General features: G+C 39.8%; 2 protein-coding genes across 3 annotated transcripts; one reads left to right on the top strand and one right to left on the bottom strand.

Moving 5' to 3' along the window:
* Positions 1-2,322: 2,322 nt before the first annotated feature.
* Positions 2,323-4,200, top strand: LOC131312841 (uncharacterized). The gene has a single exon (XM_058340838.1). It carries the CDS (start codon positions 2,530-2,532, stop codon positions 3,301-3,303), a length of 774 nt encoding a protein of 257 aa, XP_058196821.1. The 5' UTR covers positions 2,323-2,529; the 3' UTR covers positions 3,304-4,200.
* On the bottom strand, positions 4,045-25,470 carry LOC131312840 (AP-2 complex subunit alpha-1-like). Of its 2 annotated transcripts, XM_058340835.1 has the most exons (27): positions 25,077-25,470; positions 22,162-22,293; positions 20,639-20,764; positions 19,717-19,779; positions 19,544-19,641; positions 19,256-19,463; positions 18,561-18,632; positions 18,394-18,486; positions 17,805-17,906; positions 17,585-17,682; positions 16,839-16,920; positions 16,606-16,694; positions 15,403-15,508; positions 15,236-15,301; positions 14,556-14,662; positions 14,358-14,462; positions 14,117-14,237; positions 13,739-13,918; positions 13,385-13,627; positions 12,388-12,468; positions 12,081-12,245; positions 11,892-11,978; positions 11,690-11,815; positions 5,390-5,470; positions 5,238-5,309; positions 4,671-4,750; positions 4,045-4,582 (listed from the first exon to the last, which is right to left on the bottom strand). In XM_058340835.1, exons 1-27 carry the CDS (start codon positions 25,206-25,208, stop codon positions 4,438-4,440), a joined length of 3,060 nt encoding a protein of 1,019 aa, XP_058196818.1. In that variant the 5' UTR covers positions 25,209-25,470; the 3' UTR covers positions 4,045-4,437. The 2 variants fall into 2 exon arrangements, with proteins under 2 accessions (XP_058196818.1, XP_058196820.1); XM_058340837.1 differs by lacking the exon at positions 22,162-22,293.
* Between the last annotated feature and the right edge of the window lie 2,102 nt (positions 25,471-27,572).

Below are 27,572 nucleotides of genomic sequence, written 5' to 3'. Positions count from 1 at the left end.
ACACTTCCTCTACTGCCTTAGCCGAAATATATATTTAGAAGGAAAACTTTTGTCAAAGGGAAATGATTTTGCCACTCCCTTTTTTGTTAATGGCACTCCTCTGCAAGTGTATTTTTGCACCAAAAATACACTTGCAGGAGAGTAGCGTTAATAAAAAAGTAAGTTACAAAATCAGCAGCCTTTGTCAAACTCTAATTCCTTAATTTTAAGAAACAGAGAATCCTTCTCTTCTTATTCAATTCCTTATTGTGCATGGTAACAATTGTAGTGTCTCCTTCAATTCTTTCCTTTCCACGGCTGAAATAGGTAAAGTTATCATCTTTTCCTGCAAAATTAATAATTCAATGTAGGTAACAAGAAAGATAATAATCTAGTAAACTACGAGCAATTAAGGGCTAACAAGATGTGATATTGGGGCCTCTAAGTAACAATATTTTGTGCTCATCAATATCAAAATTCTAGATCAAATGAATAAATCAATAAAACACAAAGACACTACTAAACGTATAGGGATATTGTGTGATCAAACACATAAAAGCCCTAAACAGGGAGGGGAACGCAAAACTTTTAGCTCTCATTGTACTCTGTCTATTTCAGATTTTGCAATGAAATTAATGAAATGCCTGTTTCTAAAAAAAAGGGCACAACTCTGTTTATTTCAGAATATCAATAATAAAATTGCCATTCTCTTTAATAGCTTAAGTTTTTAGATTAGTTGATGGTTAACAATTTCATATGGTAGAGCAGACGATAGAGCCCGTGTTCGAATCTCACCTCCTACCTAATGATTAAGACTTACACATGTTTAGCCCGCTTATGGAGAAGAGTCTGACTACACGTAAGGGATAGATCCTGCGTTCGAATCTCATCTCCTACCTAATGATCCTGCGTTCGAATCTCTCCTCCTAGATTGAAATTAACACGTGTTTAGTCCGCTTATGGAGGAGAGTTCGATTACACGTAAGGGATAGATTCTGTGTTCGAATCTCTCCTCCTAGCTAATGATTAAAATTAACACGAGTTTAACCCGCTTATGGAGAAAAGTCTGACTACACATAATGGGGCGTATTGAAAATATAAATAATAAAATTACTTATTAACACGAGTTTACCCTTTAGGCTTAGTTTGGATGACCGAAATCTTCAGTAGTAATAGGAATGTGATTACTGGGAATCAAATTCCTAGGAATTTTATTGAGTGGGAATAGGAATATGATTACTAGGAATGAAATTCCTAGGAATACAATACCTGAAGTAATTTCATTCCAGTGTTTGGATTAATTCATTAATCTTATGTAGGAATCAACTTTTTTGGAAATTATCAAAGTCAATATTTCCTTTTTTTATTGATTGGGCCAGAAATCTAAGATTCTCATAGGGTAAATGAGGAATCAGATTCCCACTCTATCTAGTAATGTGATTCCTGGTCGAATGTGTCGTCATGAATCACAATCATATTCCTGTCTCTCCCAAACATGAGAATCCTGAGAGTGTGGCATCACATTCCTATTCTTGTTCCTTCCAAATGTCGAAATCATGGAACTATGGTGTCACATTCCCATTCCTCTTCAAGATTCATGTCAGCCAAACTGAGCCTTAGGGTTTTCTTGTGCTGTTATTGTTTTTTATCTGGGCTTTGAGGCCCATAGGGTCCGGGCTTCGGCCCATTAGGTGTGGGCTCTGTCCCAAGGGTTAGGTTTTTCTATATTGTCTATAGGTTGGTCTCCGTCTTGGCCTATATTGTCTATGGACTGTGCCTTTTAGTTTTTGGGCTAGGATTTCGGCACCTTGGACTTCTTGTTGTCTTTGGGTTACGGACTTACTGTGGGCTTTATCATTATATATTTATACATGTTTAGACCCTTTAGGTGTTCTGGGCTAGGTCCATTTGGTGTTCTCTTTGTTGGCTGGTTGTCAACAAGAGCTTGTTTTATAGTCCTTTTTTTTTATCAATAAAATTTTTGCTTCGCCGCTAAAAAAAAATAAAAATAAAATCTCACCTCCTACCTAATAGGTCAAAGTGAGGTATCCTAAGAATTGTGGAGTAGGCTAAAACTACGTAAAAATAAGCTGAGCGTATGACTTGAAGTCGTCGCGGAAAATACCCGGTGCGTTTGCCACCACATTGCCATATGGTGTCGTCCTGTTGTGTGATTGGTTAAAAACGTAGGACCCGTGGGTTTTTTTATTTGGAAACAAAACAACACATGGCAAAGTGTGAACGTTTGTACGATGCCTTGATCACCAAACAACTACAGTACTTCTCATACGTCGGCGCCGATAGTAATCGGGTATAAATAAGACTCCTCTCTCTCTCTCTCTCTCTCTGGTCATTGAGTTTCGTATAACAAAACAGTAGCTTAGGGTTTGTTGTCTTTTGAATGCAGCCGCCGTATCATCTTCTGTTTTTTTAGGGAATTAGTAGTAACAAATATGCATCAATTGTTCTAGAGTTTGTGAATTAAACAGAGGAGGTTGTCCTTTTTAAATTGCAGTACTAGTAGTGTGTCATCCTGAATTTTTTCCCAGAATGCCAAAGGAGAAAAGAGCCCCTTCACTCTCTTCCGATCGGGTCGCTGCATCTCCGTACCATGGCAGCCCAAAGACCGACAACCAAAACGTATCGAAAAACCATGTGAAATCAGTTGGGGAGGAAAGCAATTGGGAAGAAACTAGATGCCCGATTTGCATGGAGGCCCCTCACAATGCCGTCCTCTTACTATGCTCCAACAGCAAGAAAGGATGCCGCCCTTACATGTGCAACACCAGTAACCTCCACTCCAACTGCCTTGACCAGTTTCGTGCCTCGAATCCAATGCCTTTGTGCCCCCTGTGCCGAGGCCGAATCAGTACTGAGTGGATCGACGTAGAGCCTGCGCCTCGTGAGTTGATGAATTCCATACCCAGGAATTGTTCCGTCGAGGCTTGCGAAGTCAGCGGGACTTATGCAGAACTGGAGAAGCATGCCAGCACCGAACATCCGTCAGTACAGGCGCGGTCAGTGGCAGACACCGTTCGCGGACAGCGTTTGCTGGCGTTGGAGAGCGAAAGAGACTTGCAGGACATCCGCGTGATTGATTTAGATGGAGATTTTGAACCAATTGTAGTGGAAGAATCGGGCAGCTCTTGGCACGCGAACAGTGACGTAATCCTGTCGTCCGTTTTCTTTGAGATGTCTGTTCCATCTGATTCTTCACGTCAGGCTGCGTCTAATAGTTCCGGAGTGAGTGGGCAATCGCGTAACAGGAGAACCGCGAGGATGAGGGCTGGTTATTTTCCCCGGCACCAACTTGCAAGTAGATAAACAGGGGACTTGGAAAATCGAAGATGGTCAGATACAGAATCACTTACGTCGATGTTTTCCGGCTATTAACATAGGGTGGGACTCATGGTTTTCAGGCTGGGATATAGTAGTTTAGTTCTACAACTGTTCAGTTTTTGAGATGTAATTAATCCATTCTTTTCTGGTTAGGTTTTCTTGGTTTAGTTTCATCTGGGTGTTTAATTTGCCTATATATACCATTAGTTTTTCACTAATCTTTCCGGCTATTAAGCAGGTTGGGATGTAGTTGTACAATTGTTTATTGATGTAATTATAGTACACTATTATTTTCTGGGTTATAATAATTAATTCCATATTCAACTTGTTTGTTTTCTCCTCTTTTGTTTTGAATTGTTTTTTAGCACAAGAACATTGTACACTATGATTACCGGAACTAAAAAAAAAACCCTTATTTTTTAAGAAGACAATCTCAAGCTAAAAAATAAGGAGTTTATTGAAATTTAAAAATATGCACTATGAATCTTGTTTGAACGATGCAAAAAAAATTGAAAAATTATTTTTTATTTACATTATTTTTGAATTTGAAAATATAAAATAAATTGTATATATTTTAAAAAGATTTCTGGAACGGACCTCAATCAGTTGTGACTCTTGTTTTGTACTTCCAATAGAAGGGCTTGGGGCCCATTTCACCTTTTTCACTGCACGTCCTTTCAGCAAATTTGCATTATCCCCAAACAAATGAACTTCTATTATTACTTCTTCCATCTAATTAACTTCTATTATTAATATTAAAAATATGTACCCTCAAACAAATGAATTTGTTACAACTTGCCCTACTTAACAGATCACATGCTAATTCATATTACAGAAACCACAACTAAACCCTCACTACATAAAAAGGAGGAAGACTGGGAACAACTGGGAAAAAAAAACCAAAAAAAAAAACTCATGCTAAAGGAGGAGAACTTGCAAGGTGGCACAATACGATCGTGAAGAAAGAATCTTGAATTCCGGACCCATCTCTGCCAGCACCGTATTGCATTTGTCTTGTACTCAAGTCTTGACCGGCGGGGGGAATGATCCGTGGGAAGACAGTGTAATCAGTTTTACAAGTGTGTTAAAAAAAAAAACCTTCAACTGACGGCATCCACTCTAATGAAGCAAACCAGCGAGCATAGCCCCAGGATCTGATAATGATGTGGGAGCAATAGTTGGTTGAGTTTGTGGAGGTGCTGGAGAAGGTGCCCTGGAAATCGTAGGAATGCTAACCAATTGTTCCTTCACAAACTCCTTGAACCTGCACAAATTGTCGCAAGTAAAAACAGTATCAAGTTGCAATGAAGTTAAATGGTATGGAGATTGAACGCCAAAATTGAAAGACATACTCGTATGTAAGAGTAGGATCCCCTGAGGCTACTGTCATACGTAGCTGTGTTCTGTCTGCTGGATCTGTTTCAACTCTTATCTGCATATCACCCAAGGACAAAAGGCAAAAAATGAAGCCAGAATGACATGGAACCTTGCAAAGGCATTTGTTATTTGCCTACATAGTTTTGACAAGGAGCAATAGTGGGCACAGCTCTAAACAAAGCGCTAAGGAGCACATTTTTGTAATTCAGCAATATGCATTAATCAGCAATGATTTTTCATCTTAAATACTTTTATTGAATGGCCAAGGCAGAGTTCAACCAATCAAAAACAGCCAGAAGTTTGAGACGATGCATTTTTGCCTCATCTATCCCACCATAAGTTCACTAGGGCTGTATTTTGAACTAGGATTTGGGTAAGTAAATAGAGAATCTGAAGTATCTAAAAGCTCAAAACAGTCGGATCCTTCAACCTTTCCATTCTTTATCCAAATCCGTGATTCAAATACAGCATAGGATACACCTATTTATCACTGGCAATAACAACCTCAACAGCACAACCAAGCTATTAAGGCCACATCTTACCAAGCACAACATGGCGCGCGTACTCTCAGAGTAAAATGTAGTGCTTGCAACCAAATTATTGGCATTTGGATCCTGAAAAAGAGAAATAAAATGGTAAGGAGATTTCATGTACGTGATTGAGTTAGGCCCAGGAAGATAGATCAATAACTTACGAGCCCTGGACAAACTATCAACCGGAAACTGTTAAATAAGTTTGCCATTTCCATGAGAGAAATCGGTCTCACCCCTCTAACCTGCCCAAAATTTCATAAAATCTCATGTAAGACAAATATTTGTCAAATGTTGGTGAAATTGGAAAAACTTGGGCTACGAAGCACAAAAACACATGTTCGAGTTTGAAAAAGCAACCACCTGGTGCAAATAAAGCCAAAGGCAAGCCTGTTCCTTAATTTATTCCTCTCAAGTCTTAACAGTTAACACCCCTGTTTAACAAGAATTGAGATGGGTATTCTCCTTTCAATGTTTGTCAATGTTGAAAACACAACACAACCAAAGTATTTGCTAGTGGTAAGAAGTGCAGGTATGTTACTAGGAGATGCTTTTTAAACGTGGATGAAGTTTGAGAATCAAATTGCTAAGAATACCGAGTCTACTGACATACAACATTTCCTTTCAGGGTGCAAAGATGAATCAAGCTTTAAAGTCATAAACTGATGCAGATGACATACAAACTTATAAAGCTTCTTTAGAATGGCTTTGTCAACACAATCAGAATCCTTAATACTACCTATCTGCTAATTGGCAATTCAAATATATTTTGACTAGAGACAAAACAAAGCTCAAGGACATATTATGAATGAAGCCAAGTATAATGTCTCCTCAAGTAGTGTTAACTGTTAACAAATATGTGCATGTCTTCGTGCCTAATACTGTGAATATATATTCTGTATCTAGAATATATATTCTGTATCTTCTTGTAATATGCTATTTTAGGACATGTATCGTAATCAAATCATAGCATAATCATAGGGTAATCATATCGTAATCATATCATAGCGTAATCATAGGGTAATCATATCGTAATCATAGGGTAATCATATCGTAATCATAGGGTAATCTTCCTTTCTTAGGCATAGCTTTACTCTATTTAAAGATGTACTCACCTCATTGTAATTCATTCAGAAATAATATCAGTATTTTCCGTCTCTGTTTCTCTGTTTTCTATCATGGTATCAGAGCCGATTCCGAAACCCTAACCTGTTTTCCAATCAGTCTTCTATCCTCAAATCTCTTTCCCTCTGTCAGCTACTATCGTTCCCTATCTCTCTGTTTTTCAGCAACTCAAATCACAAGAAATACCCACAGCAGCCGACACCCATCCCTCCCCAACCGCCGGTGACCTACCCACACTCCGACAACCTCCAGCAGCACTTGCAGGCACTGCAGTAGCTCCGGCAACCTCTGTTACAACTCCGACGAACCAGTCTAAGGCAGATTGGTACTCTGGTATTCTGTTTTTTTTTTGTGACTGCGTTTCTCTGTTAGCATCATGTCTGGCGATAAAAATCAGGCTATTAGTGTTCGTTTGACCGGTAACAACTACTCCTATTGGGCTCATGTGATGAAAAATTTTGTTGTTGGTAAAGAAATGTGGGGATATGTAGACGGTTCTACACTACCTCCTTTTGATCCAAAAGACCCAGGGTATGCCACTGCCTTGGGAAAATGGAACACAGGGAATGCACAGATTTTGACTTGGTTTCACAACTCCGTAGAACCAAGTATTGGCATGAATTTTTCGAAATATAACACAGCAAAGAAAGTTTGGGATTATGTACAAGCTCTGTATCTTGAATCAAATTTTGCTAAACGATATGAGCTTGAAATGTCCATCCGAAACACCACCCAAAACAATAAATCGATTCAAGAATTTTATAACGAAATGACTACTTATTGGGATCAGTTAGCTCTCATGGAACCTTCAGATTTGCAGCTACTTGATAGTTATGTCAGATTTCGTGAGGAACTACGACTTGTTCAGTTTCTCATGGCCCTTCGGCCTCAGTTTGAGCCTCTTCGTGGGGCTATCTTGCATCGGTCTCCATTGCCCTCAGTAGATGGTGCTGTTCATGAGCTTATCGCTGAGGAAACGCGGTTCAAAGTGGCTAATCTTGCACCTCCCTTACAGTCTGTCTTTGCTGCTCCATTTGCTCCATCTGGCCAATATCCGACACATCACTCGCCCACTCCAGCATCTCATCCTGTCCAATTTGCGGCCAAGCCAAGGCCTCAAATTCCTGAAGATGAGTGTAACTATTGCCATCAGAAGGGTCATTGGAAGCATCAATGCCCTAACCGTCCCAAGCCAAAGGGACGAAATGTTACTCAGTCAATTGGTCCTCATGCCCCGCATCAGTCTCGGGCACCACAACAGCATTCTCGCCCACCTGCAGCCTTGGCAGCACCGGCCTCCAGTAGTGCACCTCCAGAGTTTGATTATGAGCAATTTCAACAGTTTCAGGCTTACATGGAAGCCATTCGAGGGGGTTCCCCCCAAGCTTCTGCCATGACTACCACTCACTCAGGTTTGCGTGGTTCTCCCACCTCAGGTATCCAACCCACCACTTGGATCTTTGATTCTGGCTCTTCTCATCATATGACTCCTGATATGTCTCTTCTTAGTAAATGTGTGCCACCTGCTTTTCCTATTAGTATTGCCACAGCCAATGGTTCTCCCATGCATGTTGCTTCTATTGGCTCCATTCTATCTTCTACTGCACCTTCACTATCTATTCCTAATGTCTTTTATGTTCCTCAGTTGTCTTTGAGCCTACTTTCAATCAGCCAATTATCCGACACTGGTTTTGATGTTGTTTTCTCTTCCTCTGGTTGTGTTGTGCAGGATCGGGATTCCAAGAAGCAGATTGGGGCAGGCCGTAGAGTTGGTGATCTCTATCTTTTGGAGCACTTGCATCTCCCAATAAAACCTTCTTCCACTGCTGCGTCATCTTTTTGTTTAGATCATAAGTCATCTCCATTTTATCTTTGGCATTCTAGATTAGGACATCTGTCTAGTGAACGTCTAAAACTTTTAGTTAAGTCAGGTCATTTGGGTCATATTTCAGTCAGTAATATTTCAGAATGCAGTGGTTGTAAGTTTGCAAAAATGTCAGCTTTACCTTTTAATAAAAGTACCTCTATTTCTACTTCGCCTTTTCAGCTTGTTCACACTGATTTATGGGGCCCTTCTCCGGTTGCTACTAAAGGTGGTTTTGTCTATTATGTCTCTTTTGTGGATGATTTTAGTCGGTATACTTGGGTTTACTTAATGACACACAAATCTGAGTTCTTTACGATTTATAAGAATTTCCACGCCATGGTTCAAAATCAGTTTTCTACATCGGTTAAAATTCTTCGGTCTGACTTGGGTGGGGAATATTCACTTTCAGAGTTTCATAAATTCATAGATTCGCTTGGGACTATCCACCAATCGTCTTGCACTGACACTCCTGCCCAAAATGGTAGAGCTGAAAGAAAACATCGTCACCTTCTTAATACTGCTCGGTCTCTACTCCTATCTTCCTCCGTCCCGTCCTGTTACTGGGGAGAAACTGTTCTCACTGCAGCCTATCTCCTGAATCGGATGCCCACCCCTCTTCTTTCTGGTAGCTCTCCTTATGAGCGGCTTTATGGTCAGGTTCCTAATTACTCTCTTCTTCGAGTGTTTGGTTCTACCTGTTTTGTTCTCCTCCCCAAGAAAAACCGCACTAAGCTCAGCACCCGCTGTGTCTTAGGTGTTTTTTTAGGGTATGGCATTAATCAAAAAGGGTATCGGTGTTATGATCCTGTGACCAAAAAGCTTTATGTTTCAAGGCACGTTGTCTTCTTAGAGCGTCTTCCCTATTTTACTCTTCCACCTCGCACTGCTCCAGTAGCCAAAGAAGACTTGATCCATATTGACCCATTTCCTATGGATCTGGATGTGCCTCCCGAAGAGTACACCTCCACTCTTCAGGTATCTGATATTTCTACAGCCCCCTCAGCATCACCTCGTCGTGCTCCGATCACCCAGGTCTACACCCGTCGTCCAACTTCTACAGCTGCTCCCCAATCTGCATCTGCGGATCCTGATCCGCCTGCCCGCCGGTATCCCGTCCGCGACAATCGTCAACCACCGGTAAAATATTGCTTTACTAATACTTGTTTCTCATCCTCTTATCAATCATTCCTTTCCCGCATTCACACTTATTTTGAGCCTAGGTCCTATAAAGAAGCTTGCAATGATCCCAATTGGATGGATGCCATGCAAGCTGAACTTACTGCTCTTGCTCACAATCAAACTTGGGAGTTGGTTTCACTTCCGGATGGTAAGAATCTAATCGGTTGCAAATGGGTCTACAAGGTTAAGACTCATTCTGATGGTTCTTTAGAACGGTATAAAGCCCGCTTAGTTGCTAAAGGGTTTTCTCAGGAGTATGGGATTGATTATGAGGAAACTTTTGCCCTCGTTGCCAAAATGACCACTGTTCGCACCTTGATCTCAGTGGCCGCAGTGCACCAGTGGCCTCTTTCTCAGTTGGATGTAAAGAATGCTTTTCTCAATGGCAATCTCTCTGAAGAGGTTTATATGCGGCCTCCTCCTGGCTTCTCTCATCCTTCCGGTATGGTTTGTCGCTTGCGTCGTGCTCTCTATGGCTTGAAACAGTCCCCTCGCGCTTGGTATTCACGCTTCCAGGATGTTGTTCTTCAGATTGGCTTCACGCCCAGCATGCATGACTCTGCTCTATTTCTCCGTCGCACCTCTCATGGCCTGGTACTTCTCTTACTTTATGTTGATGACATGATCATCACTGGTTCTGATTCTACTGCTATTGCTGAAGTCAAAAGTCATCTCTTCCGTGAGTTCGAAATGAAAGACTTAGGCCCGCTACGTTATTTCCTTGGTATTGAAGTTGCTTCCTCTCCTCAGGGGTATCTTTTGGGACAGTCCAAGTATGTTACTGATATTCTTCACCGTGCTCGTCTCACGGATACGAAGACTGTTGATACTCCCCTTGAACTCCATGCCAAGTTCTCTGCCTCTGATGGTGTCCCCCTTGAGGATCCTACGGAATATCGCGAATTGGTGGGCTGCTTAGTTTATCTTACTGTTACTCGGCCAGATATTTCTTATGCAGTTCACATTGTTAGTCAGTTTGTCTCTGCCCCCCGGACTACGCATTGGGCTGCCCTCTTACGTATTCTCCGTTATCTTCGTGGTACCCTTCATCAGTGCTTTCTGATTTCTTCTACATCAAGCTTAACCCTCCATGCTTATGCTGATGCTGACTGGGCAGGTGATGTCAATGACCGCAAATCTACCTCTGGCCTCTGTGTTTTTCTAGGCGATTCTCTTATCTCTTGGAAAAGCAAAAAAGCAATCTGTTGTTGCTCGCTCCACCGCGGAAGCCGAATATCGTGCCATGGCCCATGCTACCTCTGAAATCGTCTGGCTTCGCTGGCTTATTTCCGATATGGGGGTCTCTGTTACTACTCCTACGCCTCTTTACTGCGACAATAAGAGTGCTATTCAGCTTGCCCACAACTCGGTCTTCCATGAGCGCACGAAGCACATTGAGATTGATTGTCATTTCATACGTCAGCATCTTCAGTCTGGCACCATTGCTTTACCCTTCGTCTCCTCCACATTGCAGCTGGCTGATTTCTTCACGAAGACCCATACCGCTGCTCGTTTCCGCTTTCTCCTTGACAAACTCTCGATGCTCTCTGCCCTCGCACCTTGAGTTTGAGGGGGGGTGTGAATATATATTCTGTATCTAGAATATATATTCTGTATCTTCTTGTAATATGCTATTTTAGGACATGTATCGTAATCAAATCATAGCATAATCATAGGGTAATCATATCGTAATCATATCATAGCGTAATCATAGGGTAATCATATCGTAATCATAGGGTAATCATATCGTAATCAAATCTTGTAATCTTCCTTTCTTAGGCATAGCTTTACTCTATTTAAAGATGTACTCACCTCATTGTAATTCATTCAGAAATAATATCAGTATTTTCCGTCTCTGTTTCTCTGTTTTCTATCAAATACTACTCTCTCCAAAGACGTCCCTTAAGTTTATTTACTGATTGAACAAAAAGGTGAAAGTCTTTGGTGCTAGCTTCCAAGCGCAATAGCTCATTGCATTTGCATACAATGAGACAATGATGAAGTACCATTCAGGCAGCACCACTTCCAGAAAAAAGAAAAAGGGTAATTGCCTTTTGTGCATTTTCTCAGTTCCAAATAAAGCAAAAAAAACTATACCAATTATGCATGAATAGCAAAAGACGGCACAGGTTTTTTTTGGTAAATTTTAGTCAATTGACTAGCATATTGTCTTACAAACGCAACAGTGCCACTAGAAAAAGCCGAAAACAAATACAAAGAGGAAGGAGATAGGATAAAATGCAACACACAGACATGTTCAACGTTGGACAAAACGAAGCCTGAGCACACTTACCACTTCTTGAAGTTTCAATGGAGGTCCAGAAAGTGATCTCCACTGGGGGAAGAACTCTTCAGCAGAAACTGTTATAGCTTGAAAAAATTTATTCAGAACAGCAGGAAGGCGAAGTTTGACATCGACCTGCACAAAGATAAGATGCATTCAGTCTCTACAATCACCTTGGTAATATCACAAATATTTCATTGCTAGGTGATACCATATGAGTTCCAAACTTGTAGAAGAAGTCAAGAACAGCTGCATCCCTGCTAGGGCGGAGGTTTATGACTTCAAGTGGGCATTGTACCTACGTAACCCAAAAAAAGTCACAAGAATAAAAACGATGAGATAAAAGATACAAAATTAGAGCAGATAACAACCAGTTATCAAGCAAAAAGCATGATCCGACCTGCGCCCGTGGAGGAATAGTTTCAGGGACTAATGAGAGCTCCATCTTCAGATGTGAGGGAGATAATATCAGAGCTTGAACAGAAACTAGTGGAGCGGTATTCTTATTACCCAAGAAAAGAACCAGTCGACCATGATGGGCTCTCCACTCTGCTTTAATGCCAATCTGGGACAGTAATTTGTAAGAAATTCACTAGTAGCCTCGGCAACTATATAATCTGATATAATCAGTCCTCAGAGAGAAAATTTTCAATGGACTATTACGTTCCATTTTTAGAAAAGTCAAGGCGATCACAACGGCAGTATACCTGAATATAAGGGTCCTCGTACAACACACCACTATCCTTTAGGCATAAAGCATTAAATCTTTCTGCAATATCACCTATTGGCTGGTAACATGCATCATGAAATCAGTCAATCAAAAACAAGCATAATAGAACACATAACTATTGGCCTTTATTGACAATGCCTAGCACCAGAGCTTATCTGAAATTTAGTACGGGAATTAGCTAAAGTGACATGGGAAGCAATATGCATCCAATGACCACGGAATTAAAGTTGTCACCCAACATGGTAGCAACATTACGCCCCATCACAGGCAAAGAATTGGGCGTTGGTAGTCCAGAACATTGTCAGGTTGAGCAGGCCTAGAAACAGCCAACCACATAATATTGGAACTATCGAAAGATTTTGGAATTGGAAATCAAGTAGGTTTCCAAAAGTTAGTCCACCAGAACAACTTGGATTGATAAGCATATGAAGAAACATCATACAAACATCATTGTTACAAGTAAAGAGTCAGTGACTTCTATGGTAGTCATATTACTAAGGAAAGGCAACAAGAAACTAACTTACTTCTAATTTAACCAAACATGATATGCAGGTGATGCCTAAGCATCTAGGCATCACCTATTAGGTGCATCTGTGGCCTAATCGACCATCCACCTAAGAAGAAAGGCAGGTTTTAGCATATGCCGCCACTTCATGGAAAATCGAAGTATGTGGATGTTGTCCAAGTATATTCACTATTCATAAGCAAGTGGATGTTGAGCAGCGAGAAAAGTATGTTACTATTTAAGGTATTAGTCATTCAAAGAGAACTGTAGATCCAAAATTCAACGGTTTAAAGAAAACCAACCACTATAAATTGAATAGTCACATCAAGCAATATTTAACAATTCACAAGTAGCAGTTACAAACTCAATTTTGGCTAAAGAGTAATTAGGTATTTGAGTCTTGAAGAAATCAATGATAAACAGTTATTGATAATCAAATCAACAAGGTATGTAATAGAGCAATGGAAACCTGGACAGTATTTGTCTGCTCTCCAACGGGTGCAATGGCTAGAGCTTCTTCTGCATTTGAAACACCTTCTGCTCCAGGTGCCAAATTGTAATCAGCTTGTGCAGTAGCACCTGGAGGTCCTTCAATAGCCAGTGGACTTAAGAGATCACCAAGGAGATCAGCTGAAGGTTCAGGAGGTTGAGGATCCACTACAGTGAGAATCCCATTGGCCTGAGTTGCCCCTTGATCACCCGAACTATGATCCTGTCAAAATACTCAACCATGGATCAACGTCTAACCGAACCTACAAAACTATCCATAAATCTTAAACGTCTAATCTATGATTCATAAAATCCCCCTGGATAGACATCTCACCACATTGCTCATGCTAGGCACCTTTACCAGACCAAGCTGGCTTACAGGTGGCGTTCCGTTGGTAGGACGTTGGTCAGTTACTACCAAAGCATTAGAGTTCTGCTGCTGGGCCCGAAACTTAGTAGCACTTTGCTCTGCAGTATCAGCTTCGGTATCTTCGGCCTTCTTAATCAATGCAGACTAAAAGACCCAGAGCATATACTACCATTAGTGTCATAGACTTTATGCAAGCATGTCTCTACACAAGTAAAGAAGAACTGTTCTTTCAGCATGGCCATCACTTCGACAATAGATATGAGGTCTTTCCAAAATATATTGAAGAGCTTATCCAACAGAATAAACTGAATCTGACTGCATGCAAATGCTGTAAACGTGTACCTGGCGCTCGGGGAATTTAGGCATTTCAGCCATTATATCCATTAAGGCTGCACCTTTCCTACTCAATGCAAAATATTCAACAGCTCTTTGCTGTATCTCAGCGTCAATACAATTCTCATATCTGGGAAAAAAAAGAGCATGACCTTTGAAAAGAATTCTCAGGTATTGTCGATAAAGCATGAAGTATGAGCTCAAAGTACATGAAAATGAAAAGTTACAATTCTGACTAGCTGAATCTCACTTGTGGAAAATTGTCCAAATCTGATTCTGCAATTCTGGATCTGAGGGTTGAGTGTGCATTAAGATCTTAGCATATGTAGAAAGAAGAATGGGAATCGTTGAAGTCCTGGTGGCATGTATCTCCATTAGCATAGTTAAGTGATAAGCAGCATATATAACCATGAAAAGATAAGAAAAACAGAAGTTCAAGTTCCCTTACGAAACAGTAGGCAGCTTCTCATGAATGATGCTAAAGATTTCCTTTGGACTACACCCAGGCCGTCTGGCCAGAAGGTGGCTGTATTCTCCGAGAATATAGGCACTGACCTGCTTCCAAAGATGCCAATGCCCAAATACACTTAATACCTCGCAATTTACTTTTTCCAAAAGAAGTTTCCTAATAACTGATATGATTGAGCATGCCTTGGGTAAATAACTTGTAAACTAACTAAGAACTTGGTAACTGGACTACCAAAATATGCAAAACATCTGCCTTTGTATTAGCCTACTAGCTACTAAAGCTCAAGATCCAGGTCCACCTTCGCTCAGCACTTTTCTTGACAAGAACAGAATCTTACTTAACCCACAGGCAAAGCATCTGTGTCTTAAATGGCATTGGTGCCTTGTATAAGATCTTGATCATCCCGTCAATAGAATGCAATGTAAATAAAATGCACATACGAGGTCAACTCAATCAAGTGTACACAAAAACAAAATAAATACACATACTAGGCCAACTCAATTGAGTGTACACAAAACAACTCAGAGTTGGCTTAGCATCAAAAGCACATACCAAATACTAGCTCAATATGTGAACTAAAACGCATCAATAAGGCTTTCACATGTATTTCCTCCATTAAAATAGAGCATGTAAGTAAGTCATAGGAAGAATGTACACACCTTGACCATCGTCTCATGTATAGCAGGCTTATCAATATACTCCCTCGCTTTTACTGCTGCATAAGGCTGATAAAACATATATAGCATGTGCAAGGGATTAGAAATTGAGTAAATTTCAAGAAGCGGAGACAAACAATGAAACACATGAAAGAATAAGCTGTAGTAACCTGTAAATCCTCATTGTTTGTAACAAACTGCACAACACGAAACCAAATGTCATCACTGACAAAATCTCCAGCTTTGTCGATCAACTGAAGAATCACATCCACATACCTGCACAGTGGCTCAGAAAAAAAAAAATGCAAGAATAAGAAGACATACAATTCCTTCTTTAAAGGAGCCATTTTTTCCATACGGCAATAACTTCAAATTTAGAAACTGAAACTAATCGATAGTGAATGCCCAAAAATGCTGTGGAAGGACCAATATATCCACAAAATTGCAGAACAAACTTTAGTATTCAAAAATTTTGTCAAGTTTATACCCAAATGCATGACATAGATTGTCAAAAAGACACATTGTGCAACTGCCAGCTCAAACCCCAGCTCGACAAGTTTGACTTGACACAATAACGTTCAACTTAAGTTTCTAACTCAGACATCATCACATCTAGACGGAATCAAATTTAGAAGCTAATTCCAGTCTCCATCCATAACAACAAAGACTTTGGGATTCCATAAGGTTGTTTCTTATTTCCCTACTTTCACATCCTAAGCACGGAAGATCAAATTTCCTTTTGTATAAAACTGAAGTATCAACCTGTTATTTACACAGTTAAACCATCCAACATTAAAACTCTTCGTATGCATCAAATGCGATTCAACCTAGCAACCTTACCAGTTCAACAGTCTCTTATAAGGGTTGGAACTTGGAAGACAGGTTGCTTTCAGCTATTGATACTCAGAACCAAGTGGGCTGAAGCAAAAACTAAGTAATCCTTCAGAGGCCCTAAAAACTGTAACTGAGGCGCAGACACGTAGTTCTTTCTTCACACAATTAAATTTATTTCGATATTAGGAAGATTGACGATTTGCAGGATAGTACAATTGTAGGACCTGTTAGCATCATTTTTTTTTTCCTACGAAGGAACAAGATTTTTTTTTTTTAAAAAAAAAAATCCTATTTTACAATTCAAAGGTATAAAAAAATGAAATCTAAGTCTGAAATTTGTCTACAGCTTGTTGATGTCATGCAATGTCAGGAATAAATCATGAGTTGTTGTCTACATAACTTTTGGGTGATTGCTTTTACATAACGCGAGACGTTGTCTTGGTTTCACCTGCATCTCTGACAAACTATATCCAGAAAAATAAGCAGCTAATTTTAAGCCGATACCCAGTACAGATTAATGATTTAAATGCAGCACTTGCCATGATAAGTCAGGGGCGAACTTCTCTGCCAGAATAGCAGCTTTTAGCGACAATTCCTCACGCATTGCAAAGTCTGCTGAGCTGAGATACTGCAAACAAATTAATGTCAGTGCCACACTGGTGGTGTTTTGGTAGAACATAATAAGTCCATCACTAGTGGCCAACTCTCGATAGGATAGGAAAGATTATTGACTGAAACTAAGAAATTAATATTTTTTACAGCAAAATCATACCTGCAATAATTCTTCAACTATGTCTTTCGCATTTGAAACATCACACATTCCATATAGCAGATCAAGGGCACGTCTCCGAATGCTGGGGGTTATACAATCGTCAATAAAGGACAATGAATTTTGAAACTGACTTGAATTACACATCTATAGAATATAGGGTAAGAAGTTCACAAGAACATCAAATGAGTACACCTTTAGATCACCTTCTATTCATATAATACGTTCTTTGCTAGTGGATATCAAGAGGAATTTGGGGTGGATAAAGAATGGGAGTTCAACCGGGTAACCACTAAGCATAATAGGCCAGCGTAGTTATGACTGTCACCAAACAGTACATCTATACAAAGAAAAAAGAACTAGTTCAGATATCCCTTTTTCTTTTTTTGAGAATTATTTCAGATATCCCTAGTAATAAGCAATATGGAAAGTAGCATGAATGCCGGCTTGATGAATCACTGTTTTCTGAAGTGAGAATTTCAGACTGTTGGAGCCATATAGATAAAGCTAGAATACGGGAAAACAGATCCAGGCAAAAGGTAAACATTTCAGCACCTACCATGCAAGTCACTGATTATACACATTCAAGATAAGTATCCGATCGATCAACATCCATTCAGGTTACATAGCATGTGTACGGGATGGGGAGATAAGGATAATGTTCCTATTCCATAACCCGTAACCAACCATTGTGCCTAGTAATTAAGAAGCAAAAAGTATATCAAAAACCACATTGCACATAATATAACCTGATGTCTGGATCCTTCAATGAGGTGATGATCTGGGCTTGATGTCTTTTGATAATGTCCTGAACATCGGTAACCATCAACATCCGGGTCATATTCTCCTGCATAAGAGGAATCCACAGATCATCAATCATTTTATTTCCTGGACATCAGCTTCAAGCCTTCAACAATAAGATAAAAACAGCAAAAGAGATAACAACCAGCTAGTGCCCTCACAACTTACCAAACCAAGATATCGAATATTTGGCTCACGAACTGCAATAAACTTTCCAAGCAAGGCAACACATTGAGACATCATTTCTTTTTCAGCATCAAGATGCATGACCTGCGTTGAGGTGATTAGAACAAATATTTGCAAATAGCAATGTAAAAATTTTAAGGCCGTCCACCAGAATTGATATATAATATTAACAACAATAACCCTCAGGTTGTGTGTGTATGCACCGCACGCGCGCGAGTGTATGTCTGAGAGAGAGAGAGAGAGAGAGAGAGAGAGAGAGAGAGAGAGACTTCTGGCACATATCGAAAGAAATATAGAACTCCTATTTCCCACTGTCTCCAAAATAGCAAGTCCTTGTTTGTAGATTCGAATGCGTTAATATTAAGCATGAAAATGAGCATGCACATACATACTATACTGTATTAATTTTCAGGAGTACATTGCTGTTAATAATAGTGAATAAAGAAACCATAAACTACACCTTCAGCTAACTTAAACTTAAGATGATGGAATCTATACACCAATTCCCAGAATTTACAAGTTAAACTGCAGCATTTGCATTCTAATCACCTGCAAATGGATGCAAACTTACGAGAGCTAGAGCTTCGAAGAGAACAGCATGTGACGCATTGTTTTTGTTCACATTTTTCACAACATCAGTCCCCATTAGTATCCGCTGTAAAACCTAGAAACAACAAAAGATTTTTCTTCAGAGCTACGAAATCTAATGGCAATTTAATTACCTTTGGAAAAACGAACCTCAAACAATGATCTTCTAGTGGATGGATCTTCAATTGTTGGAAAATATTGAAGAACCCTCATTGTCTTCACCTGCACTGGCCAAATACTAGAAAGTTAAAGAGTAAGTTTGTCAACTAAATATCAACTCTGTGTCAGTCACTTTTCCAAAAGCTGCTAGTTGAGGAAACAAAGAATCCAAACTTTGCTCGCCTTTAGTCCGAGGCATGAAATCGGCAAGGACAATAAAATATGCAAAAACTATGTGACAACACTATGCCAAAACAGTATACAGGTAAACTGAAATTACATAGATTCTAAGACACCATCGCAGGAAACAGTACAGAGGTATACTTGTTAAAGCTAACATCATTTAATGTGCTGCTTCTCTATGTTTTTTCTTCCTCTGAAGAGCGGAACGGGGAAGAGAGTGCTTGCACTGCAGATTCTGTTGACTGCTAATAAATAATTCCTAAGCCAACAGCTTTCCATACAAAGCTGCAAATAGGAACTTGCAATGTTCTGAATTTCCTTAATAGAAGCATTCGAGTTGTTACTCCCCTAAGCAGAGCTCTTAAAATTAATAATTGTGTATGGTATTGTCCTGCTAAAAAGGGGGCTAACTTGCATGGACTTTTGAAGCGGACATCCTAACTTGATTGACTTTTGGTGCGCATTATATAAGAGAAGATGTTCAGAAGAAAACAGATACAAACCTGAAGCCAGGGAGATGGGATGCCATAGTAAGTGTATTCTTGTGGAATATCCTGGTTCCTAGCCATCCTTTCCAATACTTTTACACACTTTGGAAGACAACTCCAATAGGCATCATGATTATTTGCCACTAAAGCAACAAGAAGGCTCATAGAAGATGTCAAAACACCGACATCACGCTCATCTAACAGCTGTGCCATCCGATCTGACCTGCAAATGAGGTGAAAAAGACTCGAATCATGAAAACAAGAGTTACATTCAGGCTTCAACGAATCCATAGTCATGCTTACCAGCCATCTACATTGACAACGTCCGGATTTTTTCTGAACAGCCGAAGGAGACACAAAGCAGCCTTCTTCCTCACCAGCGGTCTGCAACTACTGGAAATCTGAAGGGAAGAAAACAGTTACCATCATTTCATTTAACTGTGCTCAATTCAATCACACAAAAATTTCCCCCTTACAAGTAACTTCTGAACATCAGGTGACAATGATTCAGCAAACTCTCTTCCACCAATATTCCCAACCTGCAAACATGTTTATAGAAAATGGAAATCCGTAAGACAGCAAAGAATATAAATTTTTTGGATCCATATGTAGCATGATACATAGTAACGATGTCTATGTATCATGATCCACAGGTCTGATCGTTTTCCCTAGTTAGGCAGCACATTCCAAGAAGAAGGAGGTTTGAACAGTCAACCCATGTCAAACGTTATTCTAGCCTTTGACATAACCTAGAATGAATTTGTGTTGCAGTACTAATTGGTGTCTCATTCAAAGAAACAATGCTGATTAGCATCACATTTAACAGGACACCGACTACGTCAGAGGAGACCTCGGGATATTAGTGTTAAAGCATCCAACTCAAAACCAGTTGGCAATAAGTGGAGAGGCCACCGGGTTCATATACTAGTTTTGGAGGAGATAATTAACCGAGGTGGGACAAATTCCAACACTCTCCCGCACGTGCGACCCCCGACTCGCACGTGGAGAGGTAAACGAACGATCCATAACACATGGATCACAACAAACACAGTGCACTTTTGGCACAAACAAGGGGAACAAATTCTCCGAAACCCCAGCTTTGATATCATGTTAAAGCATCCAACTCAAAACCAATTGGCAATGAGTGGAGAGGCCGCCCAGGCTCATATACTAGTTTTGGAGGAGATAATTAACAGATGTGGACACACTCCAACAATAAGTTCAAGTTCCCGATCCCCGAACCCCCTACCCATCCCCGATCACTGCTTGGAATCTGTTCTACCATGCAGAAATGTTAAGAGGACAAGCCTGATTAAGAATTAAATATGTTTATGCAAGGACAAGTACATGATATAATTTGTACAAAACAAGCTCTATACAGGTAATGCTTAGCCATACCATAGTCAATGCAAGGCACTGAAAAGTCTCATTTCGACCAATAATGTCATTGCGGACGGTATTTATTGCTAATCTCAAAAAATCATGATTCTCATTGAGCAAACTTGATGTCACTATGTATCCAACCTGCACGATCGGCAGCAAGATAGAAGTAAAGTTCACTAATAGTCTAATAGAGAGTCACAAACCCTTCCCAAACAATAAAGCAGGAAAATGTAATAGAACACATGAGCACCAGCACGATAAGACTCTGGCAGATACATTTTAGTTTTAAATAACTTCCAATGCGCTATTGACAACTTACCAGATTTCAACTTCCAGATTTGCATTCTATCATATCTTGCTTGATTTAACAATTATCATCTACTGTCCTAACATAGCAAGTATGCACAAAACATATTTCCTGGAGATAATTGAAACAGCTGAGGAAAAAAGAGTCAAAAACTAATGTTTTTGCTGCCAAAATCTTAGAACTCATTGAGCTGCAGTACAGAAGTTCAGTGCTTAGAACTCAAGCAAGGTCTGGAAAAAGGTAGTGTACCTGTAGAGACGAGATATAAAATAACCTATATGAGACTAGAGGCGCCACAGCAAGCATAATAACATTTGAAAACATATACACGGAATAGTGGTTGGTTGGTAGTGAATCTGCTATTGGTGGAGCCTTCTGGGAAGTTAGTAGGCTAGAACTGACACAAGACCACAGGTGGCAGCTAAGTTGGTCTAAAATGGCCTAGCAAGGGCCTAAAGACACGTTTTGGTATCCGACACACCACGCCTTATCCGGAGAAGGGCCCGTGCTTCTTAGGTTTCTACTTAGAACAGACAAGAGAGTTCCCCTCACACTTGCCCTACAAAAACAAAATGCATGGCACATAGCAAAACCCAGGCTACAAGCTATCAATAGGTCAAAGTTTCTAAACATCATATAACTTATTTCTATCATGTTTCAATAGTAATCGAAACTGTCCCTGAACAGAACTTATTTGTATCGTGTATTTTTCTAGTAAGAGTTTTATTACCAAATTGCTGTTTTTGCAATCCAAAACCTTGCAGTTATGAAACAACAAGTGACAAATGTCACTATACTCGGATATAATCCTAAAAATATCACCAATGTAATAATTTGAGAATGCCTAGGCTAGCAACATAACTCTTCTTTTTTGGGTTCAGTTTCTCTTTCTTTGAATGACCATCTTCTTTGGGGAGTCATCGACACGTCCTCTACTCAGATAAACCGTTCACTCAAGGACAATTATAAGCACCAAAACTCTGTGCAAATGACATAAACTCGGCTCCCAATGAGTTAACATAATGCAGAAACCAGTTGTTTATGTTATAACGGCACCATGACTGTAGATATGACATAAACTCGGCACTTATATTCCTAAGTACCAAAAATAAAATAAACTCAGCACGTGATGAGTCAACATATTGCAGGAACTGGTTATTCATGTTCTATTATAAGATTGAGAAGCATATTGTCAATGGCACTAGAGGGTCATTTAAGGTGTACAAAGCACCTGCTTTTCTGGATACTTTGGTGCAGATATTAAAGAAACAGCTTCCATGTGACCAAAGTCTACATCATATCCAAGCATATATATGTACAGCATTTTCCAGACATATTTCTTCTTTTCGTAAGGCGTCAAACCCTGTCAAAGGAACAAAACCAAAAATAATAATAATAAAGGGCCAAGTCACAATGGAATCATCTAAATATACACAAAGTATCTAAAAGAGGAGACATGGTCCACATGGCCAATAAATCGGAATCAGGTTACAAATGTCGATATAAAGTGAAGTAAACCCAAATGATAGATATATAAATAACATAAAAATACAGTAACACGTCTTTTATTGCAATAGATGGGAGCCGGAGAGAATCAGTGTTGAACAAAAGAGAAAAATACTCGTCAAAGAGAAGGAAAGAGAACAAGAGCAAACCAAAGCACGGGTAGGGGCACCAAACACCCCAATCCAACCACGGCATTGACTCCTCGGCATATATAACAGCATTTCACATTCTTAATATTCAACCACTCTACCATAGCGAGTCTTTGAACTTTGCTAAAGATCTAAAGAAGTAAAGAACTCAGAAATAAATCATCAATTGACACGCTGCAAGATAATGGCAAATGCTATCCAAAAATCAAGATCCTATGAGAAAAAGATAACAAGAGAAACAAAAAATCTGATATCCCAAATAAAGGCAAGGAATCGCAAATGCATTCAAATATTGACTAAACTTGCAAGGATATTTGTACTATTGCTGATCAAAAAAAGGATATTTGTACTACAGTGGGAAACACCACTTCCCCCAATCACTTGCAAACAACTGAAATAATAGAGATGAAAAGATCATCCACAGGTACCTATGACCAACAAAAGAGTATCAAAGCATGACAGCAGTTGCTCTGGAAAGATAATGAGAATTAAAGAAAGGAAGATGAGGGACAGCCGAACAGTATTTTCGGAACAAGGTACATGGTCTAGTCCCCTTCGGAACGACTTTGCTTTGGAACAAGGGATGATCATGGTGAGAAGTAAGGACTGATGAAGTCTAAGAACAGATAGCTAAAAAACCAAAAGGCATGGAAAAACAGAAAGAAGTGATAGGCTCTGAGAGAGAGAGAGAGAGAGAGAGAGAGAGGGAAGAAGAAGAAACAAGAAACCTGTTAAAGGCTACAGACCACTTGAAATGGTATTACGCCATTATAAACAACAGCTATAACAAGCTCAGGAAAGAATACTAATCCAAGGCATATCTCTTGTTAAAGCAAAGCACCAGAATGGGGAAATGTAAGTGACACAAAGAGATTAGGGCCTGGGTAAGGTTAATGATACCTAATCTCAAAGAATGATGCTTCAGATGCATATGTACTTGTAAATGCATTAATAGCCATGCCTAGGGCCACAAGCACTCTGCCCCTCTGTAACAATATTAGAAGCAGAACCACAAATGGAAAGTGGAAATATTCATTTCCTGCCTAAAGATTGGTATATGCCTACACGTGTGTCTACAATAGAGAGTCTGGAGATCTGCTCAGTTGACATAAAAGATGTTTAGTTTGTGAAACCAAATTTTCACTCAGACATGGAAAACAGGCTTCATCCAAAAGGCAACAACTATTAGGGATTCCTTAAGATATCAGTGAAAGATAAAAAGGTGGCCAGAAATTTCCATTCTACGAGAAGCTGGTTTTAGGAATCTCATGTGAATCATGACAATAGATACACTTGATGCGTCCCCCTCTTCCTCTCTGACTGTGGGTCGTAGGACAAATTCACTGCTGGCTAATTGGATGAATCAAGGGAGGACAAGATCAGAAGAAGGTTAACAAAGCACAAAAAAACAACAAGCGGTATACATGCAACGCTATCAGAACTGCCCAACAAATACGTCAGTACCCAGGTGAACTCTTGAATTGTGCTGGATGAATGGAATTGAAGGATCTGATTCAAATACACTGCTCGGATGAGCTTAGCTGCTACGATTTTGATGGCTTCAAGTAGATTACAAATGCTTAAAAATGAACTTTAGTTGACATGAGATGAATTTTGTTTCCAATTCCATACCGCACCATCATACCCTATTTTGTGCTTTGTACCATAGATGAAACAATGGACATGAACCTCCTTGTTAGTTTAATTCCTACTTTAGCCAAAAAAATCCAAGCGGGCTAGACTGCTATACATCCTGAGAGAATGGACATCCACCTCACTGAGAGTTAATCCTACATTGGCTAGACCACTAGAGTCTAGACCAAGGTTCTCACTACTGTACTGGCAAGAGCACCGGGTTTTTTTACTGGTACTACCTGTACCGGTGAGACATTGGGCTACGTTTCAGATTTATCGCTATGAGTGTTATTTTTCCTGTTAAGGAATTTAGCTGATTACACCCACTTATTTAACAAGAAAAGAAAATTTAATTAAAAATAGCTCTAGGGGGAACGGAATTGCAGCTCTAGGGTACCGGATTTGATAAAAAAAACTGTACGAACAGGCCGGGAGTGGTGGGTACAGTATGGGATTCAAAACCCTGGTCTATACTGTTAAACATCAAAGAAACTGACTTGCAGACTAAATCCTAAATTGGTTGGACTAATGTTTTGAAAGGCTTAGTTGAGGATAGACTAAATCCTGCATTGGCTAGAGTAACGATTTTAAAGGCTAAGTCGAGGCTCACCTCGAGGCCGGTATCAAAGCTAAGTTGAAGGGTCAGGGAGTGGGTGTATCTGGTGTGTGAATGTGAGGTCTGTAGTGGCTGTTTGTAGGGCTGTTATATCAGTAAGCATCAGAATAAAGTGGAAACAATTCAAACATTTCACTTTTCTACAGCTACACAAGTGATGGTAGATCAAATTGTTTTTATCCCTGCGTAAGTAGCAATTCTTATATTAATAGATAGATCCGTACACTAGAAAACTCGAACCTTTTCGTTTTTGAAACGGGTACGGATATTGCCGAGCTCTTTATCGACACGAAGGCGTTCTTGTTCTTTGTTCTGGCAATTCCGAACGTCGCTTATGAAGACGGAGAGGCCTCTCATTCCGGACAACGCCATCTCCGCTCAGATCCCGCCGAGAGGACGGCCTCCGTGGCGGAGCCACTCCCTCCCTCGGTTCTCAATCAAACGGGGACGAGAAGCGAAATCGTAAGGAGAAACTGGTGTCGAGTTGACGGAGGGGGAAAGAGCGAATAGAGTGTGATTCGGTAGGAGAGAGATTTTAGAGAGAGAAAGACGTGCGGGTGGGAGATTTTGGAAAAGCCGACGGGCCAGTTGAGAAGACGACGGCCTTTCTTACCATTTGCGTTTGTGAATTCGAGTTTAATTAGTACAGTATTATTTCAAATCATGATTTGGATTTTTGCTCCTATTTTTTCTTTTGTTTGGGTTTAATAATTGGAGATGGTTGAATATAATGTGGAATTTTCTGTCCAGTCAGCGTAACGGTGGGCCATCTTACCAACGACTCAGACTAAAATCTTTGTTTTTTAATGTGAACTTTCTTCCCTTGCACTATTCTAATGAGTATATACTCCTATGTTTTCCAGTCATTTGGCCGTAATAAGAGGGAGAGGTGCTACAGTTCCCCACGGGAGGGATCCGACCGGATTCCTGACGGCCCGCTGGGTCCACTTCGGTCACCAGACGGCTGATCCGAACCATCCAAAAATTCTATAAATATATACACACAAAAATGGAGTGTTTAGATCGGCCACCTACACACGTCGGATGCTGTTGATTCCCTAGAGGGCCCACTCGATTTTGTTTTAGAATTTTTGGACGCCTCAAATCAGCCGTCCGATGGCCGGAGTGGGCCCGACGCGCCGTCGGAAATCCGGTCGGACCCCTCCGTCGGGAACCTTAGATTTTCTGAATAAGAGGGGGATATGGAGTCGTAGCTCACTTCTTTAACATTCCACACTTTGCATCATACCGCAGTGTCGGAGTCCGGATTTTGATCCAATAAGAGCCGGCTTAATAGACATATAGTCTTTATCGGAACGTATACTTATTGTATCATAAAGTTTTTTTATTTTTCAATACATTAAATTTGTACATTGAAATGATTCTAGCCTAATGCAATTAAAGTATACTAATCATTTTATTTTTTTCTTTAGGCTACTTCGGCAGTCGGGTGTTTATTATTTATTTATAAAAGAAATTAACGAATGAGAAGGTAAAATAATCAGTTTTTTATCAAATCAAACCAAAATTAATAAGATTATAAGTATCTATACATGAATAATTGTCCATATTATTCAGAATCAAGTATAAAAATAAATAAAAAATTTAACTCCGCCTCTGCCCTGAGTGCATGTTACTCACAATGAAGTGTCGTAACACAATTACTATCAAAGTGGTATATGCCTTACTGCAAGTGTCTCCGTTTCTCCCATTCACTCAGCTAGTCGCTTCAATATGCTTTTGACTACCTATGAGAAATGTGAGCAATTCCGATTATACTTTTTGTATGTATTGAATTTTAAAGCTTGGTACATGCCTAGGCTTGGTCTTGACGATTGATTTGGTTTGAGTAAGACAAATTCTGTAAATACGGTTTGACATTCTACCGTGCGCTATTGACTTGTGCTAACTTTGTTGGTAAAGAACTAGATCACATAAAGTATAAGCAGGGGCAAGTGCAGGAGCACGAGCGTGAAAAAATCTCTTAAAAGCCTCCAAAACAACTAAATTCGTAAGTGCGAGGGTATAGAGAGCGAGCATAAGCCATTTTGAAGGATTATGAGGTAAAGAATAAAGATTGACATTCAACCATACGCCGATAACTTGTACAAACTTAGAGGTAAAAGATTCATTAAATCTCCTTGAGCGCAAATGTCACTTGAAGTTGGTTATGTGGAACTTTGACTGATCACGTATTTGTAAAAGCTTTTTATTTTTCAAAATTTCATGTTTTTCTTTTCGATTTTTTTTGGAAAACGGTAACATAACGTGAAAGAAAACCAAATCAAACGTACTCAAGGTAGTAGGTCTGTATTTGTACATGACACAAGTGCTGGCCGTGCTGGACATGGGTTCCTCTTTCCTCTTTCCCGAAAACCCTTCGGCACAAAGGCAATTGAGTTTTGGGCACAAAAAATTCCTGCCTCGCTCGACATGGGTTGGGAATGGGATAGCACATTCATTATGCCAGTGGTAGACTACTCAAAGGTCAAAATCCACTTCTGAAATGCTGATGCAACTACCATTGTACAACCAACTTGAATGATTTTGGAGGGGAACCACAGCCCAGCCCGTCACAGCATAGTTGGGTCCCACAAAATGGAATAGCTTAGCTGTGCTGTTTGTTGAATTTTAATACTACGAAATTATTCAACCATGAAATTACTAGAGCTAGTACTGGTTATTAAAATAAAATGAATAGTTTTTGTATCCTGATGCCATAATGCACACTATAGG

The sequence above is a fragment of the Rhododendron vialii genome, chromosome 13a (genome assembly GCF_030253575.1).
Source record: "Rhododendron vialii isolate Sample 1 chromosome 13a, ASM3025357v1".
NCBI classification, from domain to species: Eukaryota; Viridiplantae; Streptophyta; class Magnoliopsida; order Ericales; family Ericaceae; genus Rhododendron; species Rhododendron vialii.
Note: the sequence above shows the minus strand (reverse complement) of the source record. Positions and strands in the feature narration are given on the sequence as shown.